Raw genomic sequence first — 20,846 nt, forward strand, 5'->3', positions numbered from 1 at the left:
CAAAACATCGACTGCAAGGCAAAATGGTCAAGCTGGCACAGATTATCAAACTAATCTTCAAGTGTAGAAGATTATAAAAATGAAAGAATTACAAAAGGATATAAAAATGACTCAACTCAAGTTTCTCCATCCGATTTTCTGAAGTATTTTCCCGGCTTTGGCAAAATATACATTTGGAAATCATCACAAACCAAAAGAACCCTTTGATTCCAATCTTGGAAATAAAAACACTGTAGGGTGAAAGTTTGTCTGTCCAATTTTAGTCTTTGTAAACCCGCGGCTATTGAATCTTCACAGTAAAGCATTCTGTCGTGTTCCATGTTTTGAATAGTATAATTCTTTAATTGCATCGTAAGTTCAAGAAAAGCAATTAAAGTTATCAGGCATATACCTTCAGTAACTGGGAGCAAAATGTTCACAACTTTTAGCTCCATATCCGCCCTATAATTTCACTTTCATATCTCCATAACTTATTAAACTATTTTTGGCAACTTTGCAGATATGTTTTATCTTTTTTTTACAACTGTATTCACTGAAATGGCTTTGATTCTGGCTCTTCTATTTGAGAGCCCTCTACGGAAACTATTGATCCTGGGGCTGGACAAACTGAAGCAGGGGAGAGGGCCATTGGTGGCCAAGAGTGTTGGAGCAACTGTACTAGTTGTCTTATCCTCCGCTGTATACAATGTTGTTGAAATACATAAACGTTCAAGAGAAAGCGGTGCGCTCAATCCGACAGAAGAGGTTCTCATGGCAGATCTTCTTCTTGAAGCATCCCTCATGGGTACGTCATGTTTGGTGTTTTTCGAATAAATAAATTGAATTGTCAAGATTCACCTAAGCTTTTGAGCCTTGATTCATTCTTTTATCATTGTTGTCAAATGAAGTAATCCTATGTTGGGCTACATGTAACATGCAAGGTCATGTTTGTTTTCAAATGGTAACTTCAGTTGTTGGCAATTGGGGCGTGATAATGACAAGCCGCAATACTAACACTCGGGTATATTTTGCAGGATTCTCCCTATTTCTTGCAGTCATGATGGACAGATTACATTCCTATATCAAACGGAAGCAGATATTGGAAGAAGTAATAAACCCAAACAAGCAACACAACCAGTGAAGAAAGAGCAAGGATGCGAAGGTTCCAGGATCTGACACAGCAGCTCAGCTCTGGAATTAAAAATAAATAAGAAGTTATTAAAATATCTCTCCCTTAATAACTCAAGATGTATGTACAGTTTAAATACATAGTAAATTTGACTCCAATAATGCCATAAATAAGAATAATATGAAGAATAAGGAGAATGGCCTCCAGCTGCTGGTTTCTGTATCTCAAAAAGTTATTCAATAACATTCTGCTGTCTAGAGATTTTCTCTTCCAAATCCTGTAGTTATTCTATGCTATTGGATTCATATTTGTACAAAAACCAAGGCGAAAATTCACAGAACAAATCAGTTGAGATATACCAAAAGCTTACATCAATCAGTGACACTAAACAAGTTGTTAGTAGCCCGATATGAAAAGCATACTTCAACTTGTAATCTTGAACTATCAAACGCAAGGCTCAACTTGGTATTGCCGGAATAATTTTGTGGTCGAAGAGGGGGTTACATCATCTTGTTGCACCAGCAATCCTGGTTGATCAGTTCCAACTTGCAAGAGACCTTTGAAATGAAACCGTTTTCAGCAGCCAAAATGGTCGACCGGGCATGCGTCAGCAAACTGATTCCAAGTGCATTTATCTCCTTATTGACTACATCCCTCCAATTTGTTTGACTAGTACTTATTCTGATTTCAACTACCAATTGTAGAAATGACAATGAAAGCATTATTGACCTTCCACTTGCGTAAATCCAGTTCTGTTCACACACATATCCATCGATTATAAAGCATTAGTTGACTTGATAAATTGCGTTTGAATATAATAATATCCCACTACGCCAGAATAGTGCAACTAGAACGAGGGATTAAAGAACAATAAGTTTCTGTTTGGGGAATCTGCATCTGTTTAGTTCATTGTTTAAGAAATACAACGTCATTTACCTTCAAATTCACAAGCCAATATCATTTGTAAATAGTTACCATGAATTTAGGGTGACACTTGTATTACACCATTTGCCGGTCAGCAACCGGCAGTAGGCGGCGGTTCCAAGACAGATTCCACTTTCTAGATTGACATCTGAATTGGAATGGCACAAACTTGGAAATTTATTTTCATGGACTTTTGTCCTAATTCACGCACTGAGTTGGAGGAAACCTACGTTGACTTGCACTAATTTGTCATATTCAAAAAAGTCTCCTCTGTTCACACAAATAAGTCTAAACCAACCGCGGTGATTGACCCATTAGAAGACTTTTGAGCAAAGTCGTCCTTGGAAATTGTAATAGAGCAGATTGTTGTACTTTACTGGAATTGGATCTGTTAAGTTTTTAAAAAAATTTTATTGCATAAGATTTTAATTTTTTATTTATTAATTATCAATTAATAATTAAATTATTTACTCAAATCATATTAAATTTGAATTATTTACTCAAATCATATTAAAAGAGAATCATGATCCGTGTTTCGTTGGCCAAAATTAAATTTGAAAGATTGTATTAAAAAGGGTAAAGAAAAGTTATGTTTGCTCTGAAAAGAAAAGAGTGAAAGGAATTGAACAAAACCAGAGTTTCCATTATTTGTCTCAAAATCGAGATTTTCTGATACAAAATTATCTCTAGCAATATCAAATGGTAAAAGAATGTCTCGCCTAACACTAACATTGGTAATATCACTATTACTATCGATGGAGAATCCTTCGAACAAATCTTCGATTAATGTTGAATTCTGAACCTCTTCTTCAGAAATTAAATCCCAGGCTAATGTGGCTTCAGCTGATGGTTCATGTGCTATGACCAAATCATTCTCATCAGAACAAATTTTGGGCTCTTCAATGCCATTGCTTCTAACTGTGATCCAATCTTCATCCAAACTCCAATTGGGCACACTTGAACCTAATGATGGCAGAGCACATCCAATCAATTGTTGAATCCTCTTAACAGCAGAGTTTGAAGAAGAAGTAGAAGGAGATGCCTTGGGTGATAGATTTTCTGAACTTTCAGCTTCTTCCAAAGAATCCCAAAATCCATGGTTCAACACAGTGCATGGAGAACTCATAATAAATTTCTCAACATCCTTAAAATGATCAAACTCCACTCCACAAATAAATGGATGTTCAAGCAGTTCTTTCGCCGTCAACCTCTCCTTCGGATCTTTTGTCAAACACTTGCACAAGAAATCCTTAGCCTCCATTGACAACCACCTTGGAATCTCCGGTGTCTCACCGGAGAATCCAATCCGGTAAAGAGCTGATACCGGGTCATTTAGTTCCGGCCAAGGATTAGTCCCAGTAGCCATCTCAACAATTGTGCACCCAACAGCCCATATATCAGCTGCAAGCCCTTGCTCTTCTCTCCTAGCCACCTCCGGCGCCATGAAAACCGGTGTACCGGAAAAAGCTGATGTGGCAAGAGCTGCGTTGCTATCAATTTCTCCCACATATTTAGCACAACCCAGATCAGCAATCTTTGCACCATCATCGCCTATCAAAACATTATTGCTTTTGATGTCACAATGTGCAATTCCGTTCATATGAAGATGATTCAATCCTTGAAGGATCTGCCACGCGTATAATTTGATCATTTGCTCATCCAATCTTCCTCCGTGTCTCCGAATTTCATCGTAAAGCGTGCCCCGGGGCATGTACTCCATGTAAAGATTGTAGGTAGGCGTGTTATTTTCGTTCGTGACATTAAAGCCTAAGTAGTCAACTACATAAGGAGAGCTGATCTTGGACAAGAAACATTGCTCTCTTTGCAAGAACATAGACTGCGAGAGCTCCGTGGACTTGACCGCGATGAATTTTCCGGAAGAAGCTAAGTTGGCTAGATACACCGTAGCGGTGGATCCACGGCCGATGATGGGTCCTCTTGTCCACTCCATATAAGAGAAAGAGAGAGAGCACAAGAAGAAAGGTGAAAGAATAAGAGAAACGTAGTGAATGGATTGAGAATGAGTAATGTTTGTGAATGTTAAAATATGCTCATATATAAATGTGTGACCTTGTGACTTTCTTGCGTGGATTTGAATATCTTAATACCAAAGAATTGTTAATAATCATAATAAGATTTTTTTTTTCCACCTAATATTTTGTGTAAAGTTGGTAGTTTCTTGCTATGAGTACAAATGTACGTACAAAGTTGACTCAACCATAAATTATATATTCAAAACTTTGTAAATTTAAAAATTAATATTTAAGTCATTCTTGACTAATACAGTGAATGTAAAATGGAAACACAAATATATGATTTTCTGACTTTAATTTTAATATATTACGATAAAGAATCAACAAATTAATTATAAAATAGTTTGAATGCATAATTTTTTACGTCATCAACAGATTGTACCAATTGAACAAATTAAAGCTAATAAAATAAAACTACAACTCTTAGCATTAAGAGTTGAATAAATTTTCTTCTTTTAATAATTCTATCATCCAAATTTATAAGTAATTATTAAGAGATGTTATTTGCACATAAATTGAGCAAAGAACGAGCACAAAGCAGTCCAAATATATAGCACTACTCAAATAGAGAGCACATGATCTCACACATTTGTGAAAACAATAGCTTGAGCCCCTGTAAAAATATTATGAGGATTACATTCCTTCCTTAATTATGATATAGTCGAGTGGAGGATGCGAGTGAAGTAAATATAGACGCCTTTTGAATATTAGTGAAGGTGACATAGACGTCCCTCGAATGTTAGATAAACTTATCCCTTACAAATTGTGACTAGAGTGGACGTCACTTAAATATTAGTAAAAATAACATAAACATCCTTCCAATATTAATGACGGTTAAAATTTAGGTAGTATTATTTTTAAACTTGTCCTAATTGTAGTCTGATTGTAATATCAATGTAAAAAAATATAAGTATTAAAAGAAAAAGGATTGCTAATTTTTTTTTTTTTTTTGTCCCCTCTGTTTGTGTTATTCTGTGCTTGTTCTATGCAAATAACATTGCTCGCTAAAACCAATTTATTAAATTAATAAAATATCATCTCCACAAGAGAAAAAAGGCACCGTGTAGTATTTTTCCTTTTTCTATATACTGAGGTTTTTTTCTCTGTAAAGTTGGTGGCTTCGGTGTTATATTATACGCATGCGGTTCGAGTGAGACCCGTGGCAAAAGGAGAGAGCCAAAGCAGCCTAGGCCGCCTGTGGGCGGCGAGACGGATTACCCGGGCATTTAAAAAAAAGGCCAGCCACATGACGACACGTGAGCGCGTGCCAGGATTGCGTTATTAGCGGTGGAGGAATGAATGTGCCAATTGCTACTGCTTTCTTGCTTTGTTATTGGATTTTGAGGATGGTTTTTGCGGCGGCAATCGAACACAATCACAATGTGAACCAATCAACGGGCGCTGTCGCCCTTTTTCTTTTTTTTTTTTTATTTTGAGCGAATGCAAGCTGTTAGCTTTTTGTCCAAGTTTCTAAATTTTTAAACAAAATTTCAAATCATTAGCTTTGCTAGATTTGCAGGCTTTTGTATGTACTCTATATATAATATGGGTAATTTTTAGGGATCTCCCCTGAGGTTTAGTGTATTAACAGTCAGATGAAAAGTATTCATGTAATTACAGGGACCTCCCCTGACGTTAATACAAAAATACGTATAACGATATTATGAAGGGTAAATACGTAAAAATAAAAGTGAGAACGTGTTTAACACGTTCTCAAAGAATCCCAATACAAATTTTAAAATAAATTACAAAACAAACCCCAAGCCGCATCTCATTATCCGAATCTAAAAAATTCACGGCTCTCTCTCCGTTGCAGTAACCAAAATCAACTGTTGTTGCTGCGTCTCTGTTGAGAAGGGCTTGGCGACCAGAGGCGGCGAGTGAATCGCCGAGTGGAGTGAAGACTAGGAGAAAGAAGACAAGGAGTAAGCCGAAGACTATGGCGGAGATGATGTCTAGAAGTTTCCATTGTTGAGCTTTGCGTTTTGATATGGTTAAATTCAGGTGACCCATGCTGCAGGTGAAGGATCCAATTAACTTAAATACTTAATTGCATTTTCGATAAACTACTCAAGCATCAAAGCCCAAAGGAGCCGGTTTATTGGTTTTGAGGAGATGATGATGAATTGATGATGGGACTTGGGTAGTGGAAATCTGGAATTGATTTGAGTGAGTATTGAGTGGATGAGTTCGGTGGAGTAAAGGCAAGCACGGTAACTAGTAAGAAGATAAACGGCAAGGGCATTTTTGAAATTTCAACGGTCAACTGACGGTTCACTTAACGGAATACTAACGTCAGGGGAGGTCCCTGTAATTACATGAATACTTTCTATCTAACTGTCAATACACTAAACTTCAGGGGAGGTTCCTGAAAAATACCCTATATAATATATACAGCACAGTGCATGCATGAACTTCGATCTATTCGTTTGCTTATGTTACAAAGCAAGTTAGCTGGAACACCGACTTACTTGTATGAAAAGTAATTGTATAACTCGTACAATATTCATTGTTTATTAAGGCTGGCCTATGTCATACAGCAAATCTTTTAAGTTGTCACCCATGACAATTTAATTGTTTTATATGTTATATTTTTAAAAAAAAATTTAAGTGATAACTTAAGAGTTACTATATGTTACATATAGCATAAGATAGCATGACCCTGTTTATTAATAATGATCGTGTATTAGATGCATGTTACATTCGTCATAAAATATTTATTTCTGGTAATAAATTTCTTAGTATTATATATAAATTCATGTTTTAAAACAAACATTTTTTTTTATATGGTCTTGTAATCTAACACAATTTCATCGTTTCAGGCCTAAAAAAGGTGTTAGGTCGTTTTCTATATTTAGGAAAACTTCTTGAGTATAGCTGTTTTTTTCATTTTTCTTTCTTTCTTTTCATTTTGACCAGAACTATTTTAATTTGTAAAAGTAAATTAGGTTTCTTTATTTTAACAATTTGGAATATTTTATTTAGGTTCTTTATGTATATAAGCGGATTTTTTTAAAAAAAAAATTAGGACTATTCGCACGCTAAAAATTTCTTTCAACACTCTATTACTTTGAATACTAATTTATTAAATCTTAAAAAAATTAAATTTTATTTTGTACACCCTTTCAAATAGCAAAAGAGTCCTTACTTAAACTATTTAAATTAATTATCTTTATTTACTCTGCGCAGTTATAAAAATACTCAACTCATCTTAGAAAAACAAAATATAACAAAGTACTCAAAATAATGCATTTAAGATCTTGTAGAGGAGTGAGATTATAATTTCTGCTGGTTTTCTTTTAAAATTATTTCTGCAGGTATTATTAACGAATATTTCACTCATTTAATTCACGCCATGACTACAACTTAGAAGAATGAAAGATAAATGGATCATGGATGAATGCTTTTCTCTATCAACTTGGTCAGCATACATTTTCGTTTAAAAGAATTTTCTAACTTAATAAATGTGTGTGGTCTGTAGTCATTTTTAATGGCTATGACTCATGATACATTGACTTAATCCTGTTAAGACTCACATTTTATGGCGAATTTTCATTGGGTTTTGCTGAACTTAGTGGATGATGATTGTCGATTTTATTTTTCTGTACAATAACTTTAATTTCTTTTTTGAATGAGTGTGATTTAGTAATTATATTATACTTGCTAATAACAAATTGTCTTTAATAGTTAATAACAACATGGGTATTTTTGTAATAAAATAATTTTATTGAAATAAGAGTATTTTGAGTAATTTTTAGAGTGTAAATAACTCCAAAAAAAAAAAAAAGATTGCATTATTAATCAGAAATTTTCTCTTCTAAAAGTTCGTATCTCTTGCCTTCGCTTATTATTAGATTTCAAGAACGGGATAAACAGTTTAAATATTAAAAAAAAAAAACCAGAATATGAACAAATACAATGTTCTAGGTTAGGACTCGGGAGGAGTTACAGCTATCATGGCACTCGTGAAAATTTAGTGACACCGTCACCTAATTTCAGTGTGAAATTAGAATTTTGTAGAATAATATATCATTAGAAAATTCAAATACCAGAAGAAAACGCGTAGCATTCACGTGGTCAGCACAAAAAGGTCCATGGCCCCGAGCAGACTCGTAACTATTGGAATTCGAAAGTAATAATTAATCAGACCAAAGCCAAAATTTAAAAGTCAGTTTAAACTTGAAACGACTGGCGGTAATGCGGGATTAGTGGTTGAAATCCTGGTGATTGAACTTCGCGTAATCCAATGATGAAAGCCGGGTTTGGTTTTAAATTTTGTGGGGTCGTTTGGATCACAAATCACACACTTCTAAGACCACTTTGAGCGGGTCGGTGCCGTTACTCTTAGCAGAAGCTGCTATTGGACAAGCACTTTTGATCCAAAACTTTCCAGCCATACAACGCAACACCCTCAGGTGAATCATTATCTTGTTTGGTTCTTTCGGTTTTCTCCTGAGCCTGGGCAAAAGAGATTAAGAGAATCTCCCTGTTCCAAGTTTTCCTCGTTCTCCTCAGACTTCCTAATTACATAAGCAGCCCTGTTTGGACATCATTTTACATTTCTCAGCTTTAAGAATGCCTTCTTTTGAGGTGCTTTATTTCAAGAAGCGTTTCCAAAGCAAAAAGATTTCAACGATAAGATATCGGGTACGGTGGAGTCAACGACTTAACTGTTTGTTTTATGAAGCTGCTTCCTGTACATTCACTTAATCCTAAAAGCTACCCAAAACCTTCAAATTCTAGTAAAGCAATTATTGAAATCAACGGCGCTGACCAAAACAGGGGGGGTTAAAAAAAAGGAAAATTCAAAATGATTTTGTTACGGGAAGCAGAAGCATAACTTTCGGTCAAGCAATTTCTGTGTTACATAATGTTCTCACTTCGTTTTCCAAAAGTCAAAGGTCACGACAGATAAAAGTATCATTTTTTCTAGGAACCAAAAAAAAGAAAGAAGAGGTACCCCTAAATGTTCACACATAGACATGTGCGTGTGTATATGTATATATAGTTAAAATTAGAAATCAAATCCTTAAAAAGCGTCATAGATGACGTAATTACCGTTTATCGATCTGACGTAATATAATCTCTATTGTGCTGCTTCTTTGGCTTCAATTCTAAAAGCTTTCTACCATTTTAGTGATTCCCAGGATTCTAGATTTACCTAATGAAATATTTCATAATAATAATAATACATCACAGCTCCTCGACCCAACTATGAATCCAATACTTCTGCAACCAAGAGCACAAACCCAATAAGAGTCCAGGCACGGATTTATAAACAAAGTCCAACGTCTTGGGCTTCTCAACAGCTGTCATACATCAGAGCATTTACATAGAACCGTTATTTAAGGTTTAGTTTCAGGGAGTAATGTAACATAGCATTTGCCCTAGTTTCAACACCTTAAAGAAACAACTGAAATTCCATGTGGTACGGTTAACTGAGCATATTTAAAACAAACTTATTTACGCAGCTTCAGCAAATCCCACTCTCATGTTGCTGTAGTCAAAGACTGTGTGGTAGGGACCCATAAAAACATCCCCCAAGATCCTGCATTGCAATCACATGAATTTGCATCTCAGTAACAAAACAAAATCAGTGGTACATGGTAATTCGTAACCAACATTCAGGTAAAAATGTTAACAAGAATAGACATACCAGAGAGGTCCACGTGGTGGGGCAACATCTAGAGCTGAGAATCCACTTATACATTGAGCTGCATCTCCCTCGCCCACTTTGAGGATGTACTGTTTGCCATCAACCAGCACATAATGAGAGAGCAGTGAGACTAACACTAAACACGCAACATTTACAAGATAATATGCCCAAAATGCAGTATTACTATCTCAAGTGGATGGGTGGTAATGACAGCAACAACGCATGCTAATCAGTGGATTATCAACCCACACAATCAAAGACAACAATCAAGTTTTTTGACTTCATTTTACAAATATATTTCACAGCATTTCTCAATATGGTCAAGTTGTATGAAAAAAAGATTGGGCCATAACTCTAGATTCCACTGCTACATTTCTCCCAAACAAACCCCCCCCCCCAAAAAGAAAAAAAAATCACGTAACATTGACAAGATCACCATTTTTTATATGCTTGGTCCAAATGTCGCATAAAGTCAAGCTAGTTAATCTCTCTTTTATAGTTAGCCAGACTATTGGTTGAAATATTGACCATTATTTTACCCTTTCTGGGGTCTTAATGTCTTGATCCATAGCATAAATGCCACTGCTGGAAGTGTTAAATTAAATTCAATACCCACACAAACAAAAGTAACAACAAAGCATCTCAATGTAGCTGTAAAGGATGCATCCAAACTTTGGAACAGAAGAATACAGAAAGAAATACCATAAGAATATCCAAAACACATTATCATACCTGATCAGGAGTAAGGTCAAATATCTTTCCACCAATCGTAAAGGAAACAATAGGCAAGGAAGACAATCTGCTACAGTCAACAGCCGATTCTCCCATAGGACTAGGCAACCGATCACAGAGCTGGATTAACAATGAAAGTTAGAGCTAGCACAAATTGAATCGTACCAAAGTATAATGGATAGAAATGAGGCACTTCAGCTCATTGATATGGTTAAGTATGCAAATATAATGGATAGAAATGTGATACTTGACCTCATTGACATAGTTAAGAATGCGCTCTTGTGTTTGGTTCTGCTTGAGCTGGTTCTGCATCCACACAACTGCCATCTCACAAGTAGAGCACATTGCATCATGGAAACCACCAGATGCTCTATGATTATTCTCAGGAACGACACTCTCAATGCCCATACTGATCACAGCAATTCCCAAAAAGAAAAATTATGGGGTGAATAGCAGTCTAGCAGATACTAATCAAATGTGTATGTGTCTGTATTTGGATGTTTATATATAAAGTAACATGATTGTCTGAGCATGTAGCAAGAGCTATATTCCGTTTAATATGTACAATAACAAGAAACTGGTCTGAGTATTACCTCACACCTCGAGACCCATCAAATGTGCACAAACCAATCTGTGAGCAAATTTTTTGAGGTTCATCCTGGCAAACATAAGAATGATAATCAGAAAACCAAACAAGCAAGTACTAGCTTATATAATCAACCATTTCTTATAGTGGCGCAGAGACAACTTAGCAGATACCTTAGCTAAAAGCATATTGATGATCTCCTCTCCATATTGTGAAACTACAGCCTTGCATTCTTGACTGACAATTCCAGTGGCTCCAATGGCATGGTTGACTTGAGTTATGATGGTCTGCAACAGATATATAATAAATCAACCAGCCATGCGACAGCAGTAACAAAGCATGCATAAATCAATGCAGATGACATAGTAAAGCATCAACAGTACAATGCCACAAAGACTGTCACAGGGCTCATGTCATGATATTGCCAGTATGAACACTAATAAATGCAGTCATTGTGACCAAAAAAAAAAAGATCACGAATACGTATGCATCTAACTAAACACAAAGAGCTCTACATTTTGCCGCTATGAGATGGCAGATAATGAAAACCATCAACCTAAAATAACATATTCAATGACTTTGAAGTTCTACGATAAAAAGTCAGGAAAGATGTTCCCAATATGGCTTCTGAAAGAAGTATCAGAAATCGAGAGTGTTGATTTTCTCAGCATAGGCCATGACTCGTGCATATTTCATTATAGATAATGTACACAAATTAAAAAACTAATTTGGATAAAAGAAAAGGACATATCTATGCACACAAACAGAAAAAAGAAAAACCAAGTGTTGGGGTCAAACTAGACAAGCCTACTACAGTCACTCTGCACCATCTAAGTCATTCTAAACACAAAATACATCTCCAGAAAGGCAGAGATTTGCAGACAAAATTAACTACAAACTAGAACAAAAACATATTAATACAAACCGTAGGGCCAGCCAACAAAGAGGTTCCTGAATCAGCAATTGCGGCACAGCCGCCAGCGCAAAATCCTGAAAGAGATATGGTAAATCAGGATGTAAATCAATTAATGACAAAGACTAAGGACCGCGACTCCTTAAACCAAAATCTCCAATTATTTATGTTACCTGTTGTTTGGCCATCAATCATGACATCACCCATATCAAACTGCAAATAGAAGAGGCATCAGGCATATTTAGAGAACTTCAATAAGCCAATTCACCAAACATTTATGCATAGAGAAGTTCAGACCACCAACCTGCCAATATCCTTTCTGTGTGACAGGAACATATGTGTGCTCACCCTTGTAATGGTCAGGGTCCATCCCACCAAAAACAATTTCACCTCCTTCTTCCTCATCAGCATTTCGGTTAAACCAAAAGGAGAAAACTGGTTCATTGACAAGGCCTTGATTTACCATATTGTACCTGAAGCAGTTCCAAGTTTGAATCCCAAAATAGAAACCCTACAGTATTGACTAATAACAAAAGTAACATAAAATCTAAAACATCACATAAGAGAGTAAAGGCACAGCAACATACCACACGGGCACAGCCTTTCCAACAGAAATCTCTTGGAAGCCAAGTCCAAGTATGCCATCAAACTTGGCCAGCAAGAAAGTGAGGCTGGGCTCCCTAGTTGCCTCAATAAATTCCTAAATCATACTGCAAATATCAGTACAAACTAGAATTTGAAAAAATTGGTATTAATCAATACAATAGCAATTAGAAGTAACAAAAAACCAAGACCTTAAAGCTACCTGATCTTTGACCACAAGATCACCGATTTTGACATGGTCTTCGCTAAAAAAACCAGAAATAGCTCCAGTTCCATAATGGATATCAGCCGATTTACCTGTTGAAGGATCGAAACATAATAAGCTTTCTGTGATAATGTCATCTACAGATTGAACTCCTCTAATCAAAGTATTATTGCACTGCTCTCATATAAGGCAATAATTCATGATCTCATGTACATATAAAAATGCCCATTCAAATTCCGCTATATTGTGCATACATTAAAGTGTTTAATGGGAAGATCTAGGTACAGTCATCTATAATTGGTACATGAGATCATGCATCTGCACACAAATTTCCAAAGAAAAGCAAATCAAGTTACAGAATTCCTTCTGTGTAAATCCATCATACAAGATGAAGCAAAGTTAAGAAGAAATAGATCGTCATCATAGGGCATATCATGCATAGCCCATTTACAAAGAAATCATGACTAAGAAGCATACTATCAGCAGTTTAATGACACAATTAACAAAAGAAATTTTATATAACTGCAACAATGCAGTAAAGTTCAACATAAACTTAAATGACTACAAACTAATCTAGAGAAAAATTTTTTTTGATAACATCAAAATGAGTAAGAAGCAGGAGCAAACCATTCTTCTTGTAGGTACTTGAGCGGCCTGACCTGTACTTGGAATGGAAATAGCATGCAATCTGCAGCAGATGCAAAATCATTTCACTCTCAAATACCATAATAGAGATATATGCATTTGCAAAGTATAAAGGCAATTGAAAACAGGAATATGGAGACAAGCATAGAACTAACCGAGAAATAACACTTAGAAGAGGGCACCCACAAATTTGAACTACCAGTGTCAAATATCACAGTGAAATTTTGCGGGGGTGTGCCAATACCAATCTCACCAAAGTACTGAGCATCCATGTAGTTCTTCAGCGCAACAATATCAGCATCCCCTGACTCTCCTAAGTTTCCACGAAGAGAATATTTTCTGATAGAAGTTCTGAATGACTCTCCTTCCTTGGAGTCAAGGCGGGCAGCCACTCTGTTGTTCAGGTCAAACTTCCTCTTTTTAAGTCCGATTCTGTATAACCCACCGTTTGGTGTCGAGAACACCACAGGAAACAGAAGCAAACAAAGGAAGAAACCGGCTGTAATAGATTTGAATACCGTTCCCATGTTGACAAGTAACTGCAAATTTTTATAAAATAGAGTTAAATTAAGATGAACGTGATTAAAAAAGAAAAAGGCACTATCTACTGCAAACTAAATACTTTTTGTATATGTCCCATGATACCAGCTGATTTCTTAAATATGTTTCAGAAGTAGACAACAACCAAGTTGATGGAAACATACACATTACACACATTTGATCATTTCTACATCAATAAATGCCAATTCCATGTCAAAACAATTGATATTTATCATACATAATGATAACCACCAAAAGTAATGAGGAACTCTTGCAACTAATTTGAACAATATCATTTTCAAATAGATGTTAAACAAACCAATATCTAGAATTACATTTGCTAAGCTGAAATATTTTTGTAAATAAGCTAAAATATCTAGTTGATACATAAGGTCAAACAATATTACAAATTATTCGCTCAATACACACTCAATAATCATACCCTAAGGTCAAAACGGACAATACATAGTCAATAGATACAGTACTCAGTTTTCTCAGCTACTCACCACCTATCGTCTTATTTTCTCAGCAACCAAACAGTACAGAACATAACACAACATAGAGAAAGTCAAACTGGAAATGGACATTAATCACATCAACAAAATAATAATTAAAATTAAGATCGTAATCAGAAATTAAAGAGAGCAAGTTACGTTATGGAGTTAAAGTTACTCACAGTCTCTTTCGATGATCGATACAGAGAAATGCTTGTGAGCAGAGATAATCGAAAGGATGTTAGATATTTTAAATAGAAATTTAAAATTCTCTATTGTTCGGTTGTTTAAGAATTAATTAATTTACGGGGTACTTAGGAAAACGAGGAGCGGACACGTGTCTTTGATGAGATATTCTTTTCTTAGCGGTTAAGGGTTTGAGCTTTGCACTTCGAAAATTTTGTGGAGTTTTCGATTTCCTGGTTCGGAGACTATCGCGCTTGATGTTGTTGCAGTAGCTGTGATTGTCCGATTAGCTTGACCCTACATTTTAAATTGGGATAATCACATGGGGATCCCTAATGTTTGGAGAAAACCACAAGTAATGACGTATTATAACTTTTTATATGCGGCCCCACCATCGAATCTCCGTGGCAATCCATTAATAAGAAGGATAATTTCAGCAGTATGCCCCCAAAATCAGTTCATTGAAGGATTAGTCCCGTCTTTCCATATCATTAAAAAAAAAAAAAAAATCAAGTGTTTCCAAAATTGTGGTAAATTTTCAAATAATCATTTATTTAAAAACATTCGCAAATTTGAGTGTCCTGGTTTATTTTTGTAAAACTCAAAATCGAGATGCCAATATTATTACCTCCTTAGTTTATTTTATTATAATTAATTAGTAATTAATATACCATATAATTTCAATAAATTAATAATTCCTATTATATATAATTACTTCTTTTATGGCCTTGATTTGGTCTAATAGACTAAATTAATAATTTCAATAAATTAATAAGACAACAAAAATTTGAGGAAATTTTTATATAACCCTATGGTCCTCTTTATATTATAAATTCATAATTTATTAAAATTATAAATATAGTTGTTATGATATTTTATTAAATAAAATACAATTTTATTATTACTTTTTTCTTGAAATTTAAACGTAGTTGGATCTTATCTCTATTTTTTGTTGAATTTCGAAGTTATAAGGTTGGATTCTCAAATTGCAATAATTTTGAATTTATTTTTGGTTAATTTAATGTATGTTTAGTGAGTTAATTCTTATTGATTGATTAGATTGGTAAAATATATATGAATTTTTAACTGACTATATGATAAAATCTCTCTATAGTGATACTTTATTTAGGAATAATCTCTATATATTCATAAACAATTATGGTCTCAATTTGTACCAATTATAAATAAGAATAAACTCCACGTTATTATAAATTATAATTATTCAACATCTCATCTTAAGGAACTTGCCTTCACATAGTAATAATTATTTGTAAATTCTAAAAAATATATGTTGTGTTACATTAAAGATTTAAGATAAAATAAGATATTTCTTTAAGTTGTTTGGGATAATGATTTGTGCAATGTCTAGTATTTATAAAATTTTTATTGAGAAAAAACATTAAAAAAATAAACATTTAGATTTTTAAGATGACTTTACATAAAACTACATACTAATTTTTTGAAACTACATCTATCTTATTTATCAATTTCTACACATTGAATGTGACATATTCTTTTCATTAATTATTAATATAGTGGATATTTTACCTCTATATTACTTGTATTGAGGATCATTAAATGAAAGTATTAATTTTTATAATTACACCTATATTAAGTTATAACCTCCTCATAGTTAGTTTGATCCCAACAATGTTACTATAGAGAGATTTTACTATACTTATGAATGCTTATTTAATTGTAAATACACTCTATTAATTAATAAATTATTAATCTATCAATTAATTTATTACCTATTTTAATTAATAGATTTTATACAGTCTCAATGCTATTAATTTTTAGAGGCTTTACTATATTCATTTCTTTCACGGTTAATCAATTTTTTTTAACATATTTTTGAAACACAAGTAGTGCAAGCAATTTCAAGTTTAGAGGGGATGTAATTTCAACATCAATTTAAAAGTTATTGTAGTTACTCAAGAAATTAAGAATTATCACTATTTTATTATCCTCAAAATTAAACTGAGTAGTTTTTAAATAATTTTATTTATCTGGCGACTAAAAAAATTAGTTTGGGATTTGCCCATCGCCCCCGTAAACAAATCTAAAAGGACTTGAAAAGACTTTATGCTGTCTCCGTGTGAAATGTGAATAGGGCTTATATCAAATTTCGGGTAAGCTAGCCTCACAAGTCACAACTCCTGACCCACACCAAGAAGAAACGTGCGTATGCTGGCTACGAGTCAACTCTTAAACCATTCTTGTTAGTTGTTGATGATATTTAATTGCTCGGAATAGTATAGAAATTAGCTCAAACAATAAAGCTAAAGAAGGAATGTATGCAATATTCATAGCTTGGCTAGATCGCACTTGCACAATAGGCTAAATATGATCAACTTATGATGGGCAACTTTTAACTTCAGTCATAGCACAAAAGGCCAATACCTCTAGCCTAGCAATAGCAAATTTCGCCGGAAGTGTGAGCAACTGCAAGGGTGAATTATCTGACATTCTCACCTCAATTCTCTTAACTTTTCTAATTAATTAAAGAACCATTAATGTCCTTTGAAGGAGGGTTATATATGCGAAATTATTCATAATAATGAATGCAGCCTTAGAGTTTCTATAAACGGAACACAAACTAGCTAGCTATGGGCATAAGTTACGGTTAGGTCTAGAACAAAACTTTACTTTATCTAGTATTAACATATATATATAACTCTTATATTAAGTCTGCTTTCATTCTTAAAAAAAAATGGAATTAGTTATTAGTGATTAGTATATAAGTTTATGATTCTAATTCATACTCAAAAGTTAACTCAAGAATTGAGAGTTACCTTAGGTTTATATAATAGTTAACTTCCTTAACACCTCATCAATATTGAGCCAATGTGGAATAATCTGCTCAACACCCCCATCACATGCAGGTCGATATTTTTGTATTATTCTTGTCACGTGGTAAGATAGTGTGAGACTACTTATGAAAAAATACCCTCATTTTATGGCAAAAAATGAGTAGCTAGTTACGATCAAACTCAAATCAAAATGAAATTCAGTAAATGCATGCATATTTGTTAGCTAATATGCTCAATGTGATTCATCATGGACTAGACAGACGATGCTAATCAATGACACCTTGAGACAGTAAGAACGAGTGAACGACAAATATTAATCACAGCTTCTTGCATAACTTCTTCGATTTCGTAATCAACTGTTATAAAAGATCCAACTTTTTAATGTACATACAACAAACAGAAACAAAAATAAACTTGTTTGTAATGAAACATACTGCCTATGTTCCCGTTTGAGAGCTTTTTCTAAAGATTTTGGCACTATCTCTACAGCCGGTTGCTCAAGACTGTTCGATCTTCTCGCTGGTGTTTCTAGCAGTACTAGGGCTGTTGTTGTTACCATTGTGGTTTTGGTGATCATTATTGCCTATAATGGAGGCGATGGCTGATACTAGAGCTGCAGTGAAGCCTGGATCCGACGTAATGGCGGCCGTTGCTGCACTGATGTTGTCACTGATCAGCGAGGCTGCTTGGATCCGATTTTGAGCCGAATCATATGGATGCTCCAATCCCAGAGAGCTCAGCAGCCCTAAGAAATTTGATTGATAATTATTATCAATAAGAGCCGGACCAAGACCGTGTGACATGGGCACAAAATTGTGTGGCAAGTTATTTGGAGAAGTGAAATGGAATTGCCCCAGTGGCCTTTGAAATTGTAAAGGATTTGGACTGTGAGTGAGGTCTAATGTAACAGTAGGAAACGGTGCAGAAGCAGAAAGTGATGCCGAGCTTGGTGAGAAGGGTAGTACATTATTTTTGGCTAATAAATTTGGGCTCATGATTAGGCCATCTGCACTTGGCATTGATCCCGAAAGCAGCATCGACGCAGCAGCTGATGTGGTTGATGCCATTGACATGGCCGCCGGAGGCAGCGGATGGTTGTGATTGCCTTCGTAAGTAGTCATAAGTATTGTTCGGTCTTGCGAGCATCTTTGTACCTGATTAAAAATAAAACTTATTTAATTAACAAAGGACAAAATACTCTCTTTCCAAGGTAACAATTCTTAAGCACAAAGACTGATTGATTTGATAAAAAAAAAAAAAAAGTTTTCCTATCAACTCCGAATGCTGATAAATATTGGTCCCAAATTTAACTAAATTATGTGAATATTTGGAAAAAAGAAAAGGACTCTTACTTAAAGAAGCAGAAAAAGAGAAGAATTAGTATAATTACTTGTTTGCGGACGGGACAACCAGAAGCCATGGTGCAGCGATAATAAGCTCGAGGGCAAGGGTTTCCTTTAGCCATTTTTTGTCCATACTTTCTCCATTGACATCCATCAGAGATCTGTAAATTAACAAATTAACAAAGATTTATATAAAGATTTAAAATTTTTCATGAACAATGATTATAGAGACAATTAAAAAGTACTCCTAGGCAAGAAAAAAATTAATAATTATAATTAAGTGATTAATAATACTGCGGCAGAATTATGGCATCTATAATTAATGAGTTAGTTTTACACCTCTCTTTTGACTAAACTTCTTAGCTTGTACTTCAAAAATATCAGGCGCAGCTGGCTACTACATTGCCATCTCAAAGTTGTTATATACGCTCACCATTTTTGAATCTCTTTTGTTATTATATCTGGCTACATATTACTAAACTTCTGCGCCAATGGCAAGAAATAATTGTATGAATTGAAGATTGCTCAGTTTTATTCATACCATGGATGCTTCTGATCGAGCACGAACTGAGACACGAGCTCTTCTGATCAAGGACGTGGTCTGTGACTGTGAAGCAGCTTGTTCAACATCTCTTGATGAATTATTATTATTAAACCTTGCAACTTTTTTAGCTCGTTGACCATCATCTGGGGTTACTTCTCTTTCAGTTCTGTCACTGATGTTCCTCTTACCCATTTGATGATCATCCAATGCAACAATTTCATCATCACTTCGTGCTTCCATCGACTCAACAATCTTAAATTCCCTAAATCTTGTTGTATCCTCCGAAGAATTACATAACGAAACTTTATGATCGTCTTTTCCAGCTTGACCCAGATCCATAAATTGTCGTGCAACACCAACGTTTTCGTCATTTATCATCTAGAATTGAAAGCCCCACATAAATATTGTGTCTATAGCTTGAAATATATGAATAAACGTAAATAAATATGAAATTAATTGTGACCTTATTATGTGGTGTAATTACACCCAATAATAAATTAATTAATTACCTCACGGCCTGCTGTGCTTCCAGCTAATTTTCCAGTCGGTTCGCGCTGCGTAAGTGCACAGAGATGCAATTGCAATGCACGATAGTCATTGTTAACTTGATTAAGCAGGGATCTTAAACGTTGATTTTCGACACTCATTTTGTTCAGGTCAGCCCGGAGAACTGCCAACTGTAACAGGAGGAATTATATTCTTTAATTTTTTATATACATGAACATACATATACATATCAAAAGTTATATTAATTAATTACAAATCTAATTAAGCTAGAGAAATTAATTAATATTCATAGCCTTGATCACTTAATTACCTCAATTTTTTTATCATGTTTCTTGTGCTCGATATTCCTTGATGATATTCCAGTATCGACATTTCTGGATCTTTCATTGGTTGTATTAGCAGTTGAAAGATTTAAACCAGTCTGCAGCATGAAAAAAAAAATGATAAATGATAAAAAATTAACAAGAAATATTCCAAAATCATTTAAATCAAATACCATGCAATAATATTTAAGCTTACATTAATATCGAGTTTGATTCTTTCTTCATGTTCATCAAAAGCTGATGAGCTCTCTGTCTTGACACGATCAACTCTAAACGTTTCTTGACGATCATCGGAAGCTTTAAGATGATGGTGCTGACTATCATCATGAGCAAAGAAGTTCATCTCATTGACCACTCGTTTCTCATCACGATGATCTTCACCGTTGATCAGATCATTATCTTTGGCCATGATGATGTCGCGCTTACATATAGCAGCAGCAGCTGTATCAAAGAGGAGTCCCACTGAATTGTCCATATATATAGATATGAATATATGATGAAATTGAGACAAGAGAGGAAAAGAAAAGAAAAAGAAAAGAAAAGAAAAGGAATAGGGACAAGAGAGAGTGAAAGAGAAGCTTGAGAGTGTGGAGTCTGAATAAGCAAAGGACTCGGCAATAAAAAGGGTTTGGTCCAAGACGAAAAATGAATGTGAAAATTGAAAAAAGAGATTGAAGTTTCTTGCTAGTCT

General features: G+C 34.6%; 4 protein-coding genes across 4 annotated transcripts; 1 reads left to right on the forward strand and 3 right to left on the reverse strand.

Moving 5' to 3' along the window:
- The first annotated feature begins 537 nt into the window (after positions 1-537).
- On the forward strand, positions 538-1,160 carry LOC112095418. The gene is made up of 2 exons (XM_006452350.2): positions 538-784; positions 1,014-1,160. Exons 1-2 carry the CDS (start codon positions 538-540, stop codon positions 1,118-1,120), a joined length of 354 nt encoding a protein of 117 aa, XP_006452413.2. The 3' UTR covers positions 1,121-1,160.
- A 635-nt stretch (positions 1,161-1,795) lies between these two features.
- On the reverse strand, positions 1,796-4,037 carry LOC18055204 (mitogen-activated protein kinase kinase kinase 18). Its single transcript, XM_024177883.1, has 2 exons — positions 2,666-4,037; positions 1,796-1,860 (listed from the first exon to the last, which is right to left on the reverse strand). Exons 1-2 carry the CDS (start codon positions 3,981-3,983, stop codon positions 1,796-1,798), a joined length of 1,383 nt encoding a protein of 460 aa, XP_024033651.1. The 5' UTR covers positions 3,984-4,037.
- A 5,258-nt stretch (positions 4,038-9,295) lies between these two features.
- On the reverse strand, positions 9,296-14,883 carry LOC18055205 (aspartic proteinase A1). The gene is made up of 14 exons (XM_006452352.2): positions 14,622-14,883; positions 13,561-13,944; positions 13,388-13,448; positions 12,758-12,852; positions 12,540-12,652; positions 12,257-12,425; positions 12,126-12,165; positions 11,965-12,029; positions 11,213-11,326; positions 11,047-11,111; positions 10,706-10,862; positions 10,454-10,573; positions 9,722-9,810; positions 9,296-9,613 (listed from the first exon to the last, which is right to left on the reverse strand). The coding sequence occupies exons 2-14, from the start codon at positions 13,930-13,932 to the stop codon at positions 9,529-9,531; spliced, it is 1,545 nt and encodes a 514-aa protein (XP_006452415.1). The 5' UTR covers positions 13,933-13,944; positions 14,622-14,883; the 3' UTR covers positions 9,296-9,528.
- Positions 14,884-17,932: 3,049 nt separating this feature from the next.
- LOC18055206 (probable WRKY transcription factor 31) lies at positions 17,933-20,630 on the reverse strand. The gene is made up of 6 exons (XM_006452353.2): positions 20,352-20,630; positions 20,143-20,253; positions 19,835-20,002; positions 19,323-19,703; positions 18,829-18,942; positions 17,933-18,592 (listed from the first exon to the last, which is right to left on the reverse strand). The coding sequence occupies exons 1-6, from the start codon at positions 20,628-20,630 to the stop codon at positions 17,936-17,938; spliced, it is 1,710 nt and encodes a 569-aa protein (XP_006452416.2). The 3' UTR covers positions 17,933-17,935.
- Between the last annotated feature and the right edge of the window lie 216 nt (positions 20,631-20,846).

This window comes from Citrus clementina, unplaced genomic scaffold, assembly GCF_000493195.1.
Source record: "Citrus clementina cultivar Clemenules unplaced genomic scaffold, Citrus_clementina_v1.0 scaffold_1, whole genome shotgun sequence".
NCBI lineage: Eukaryota > Viridiplantae > Streptophyta > Magnoliopsida > Sapindales > Rutaceae > Citrus > Citrus x clementina.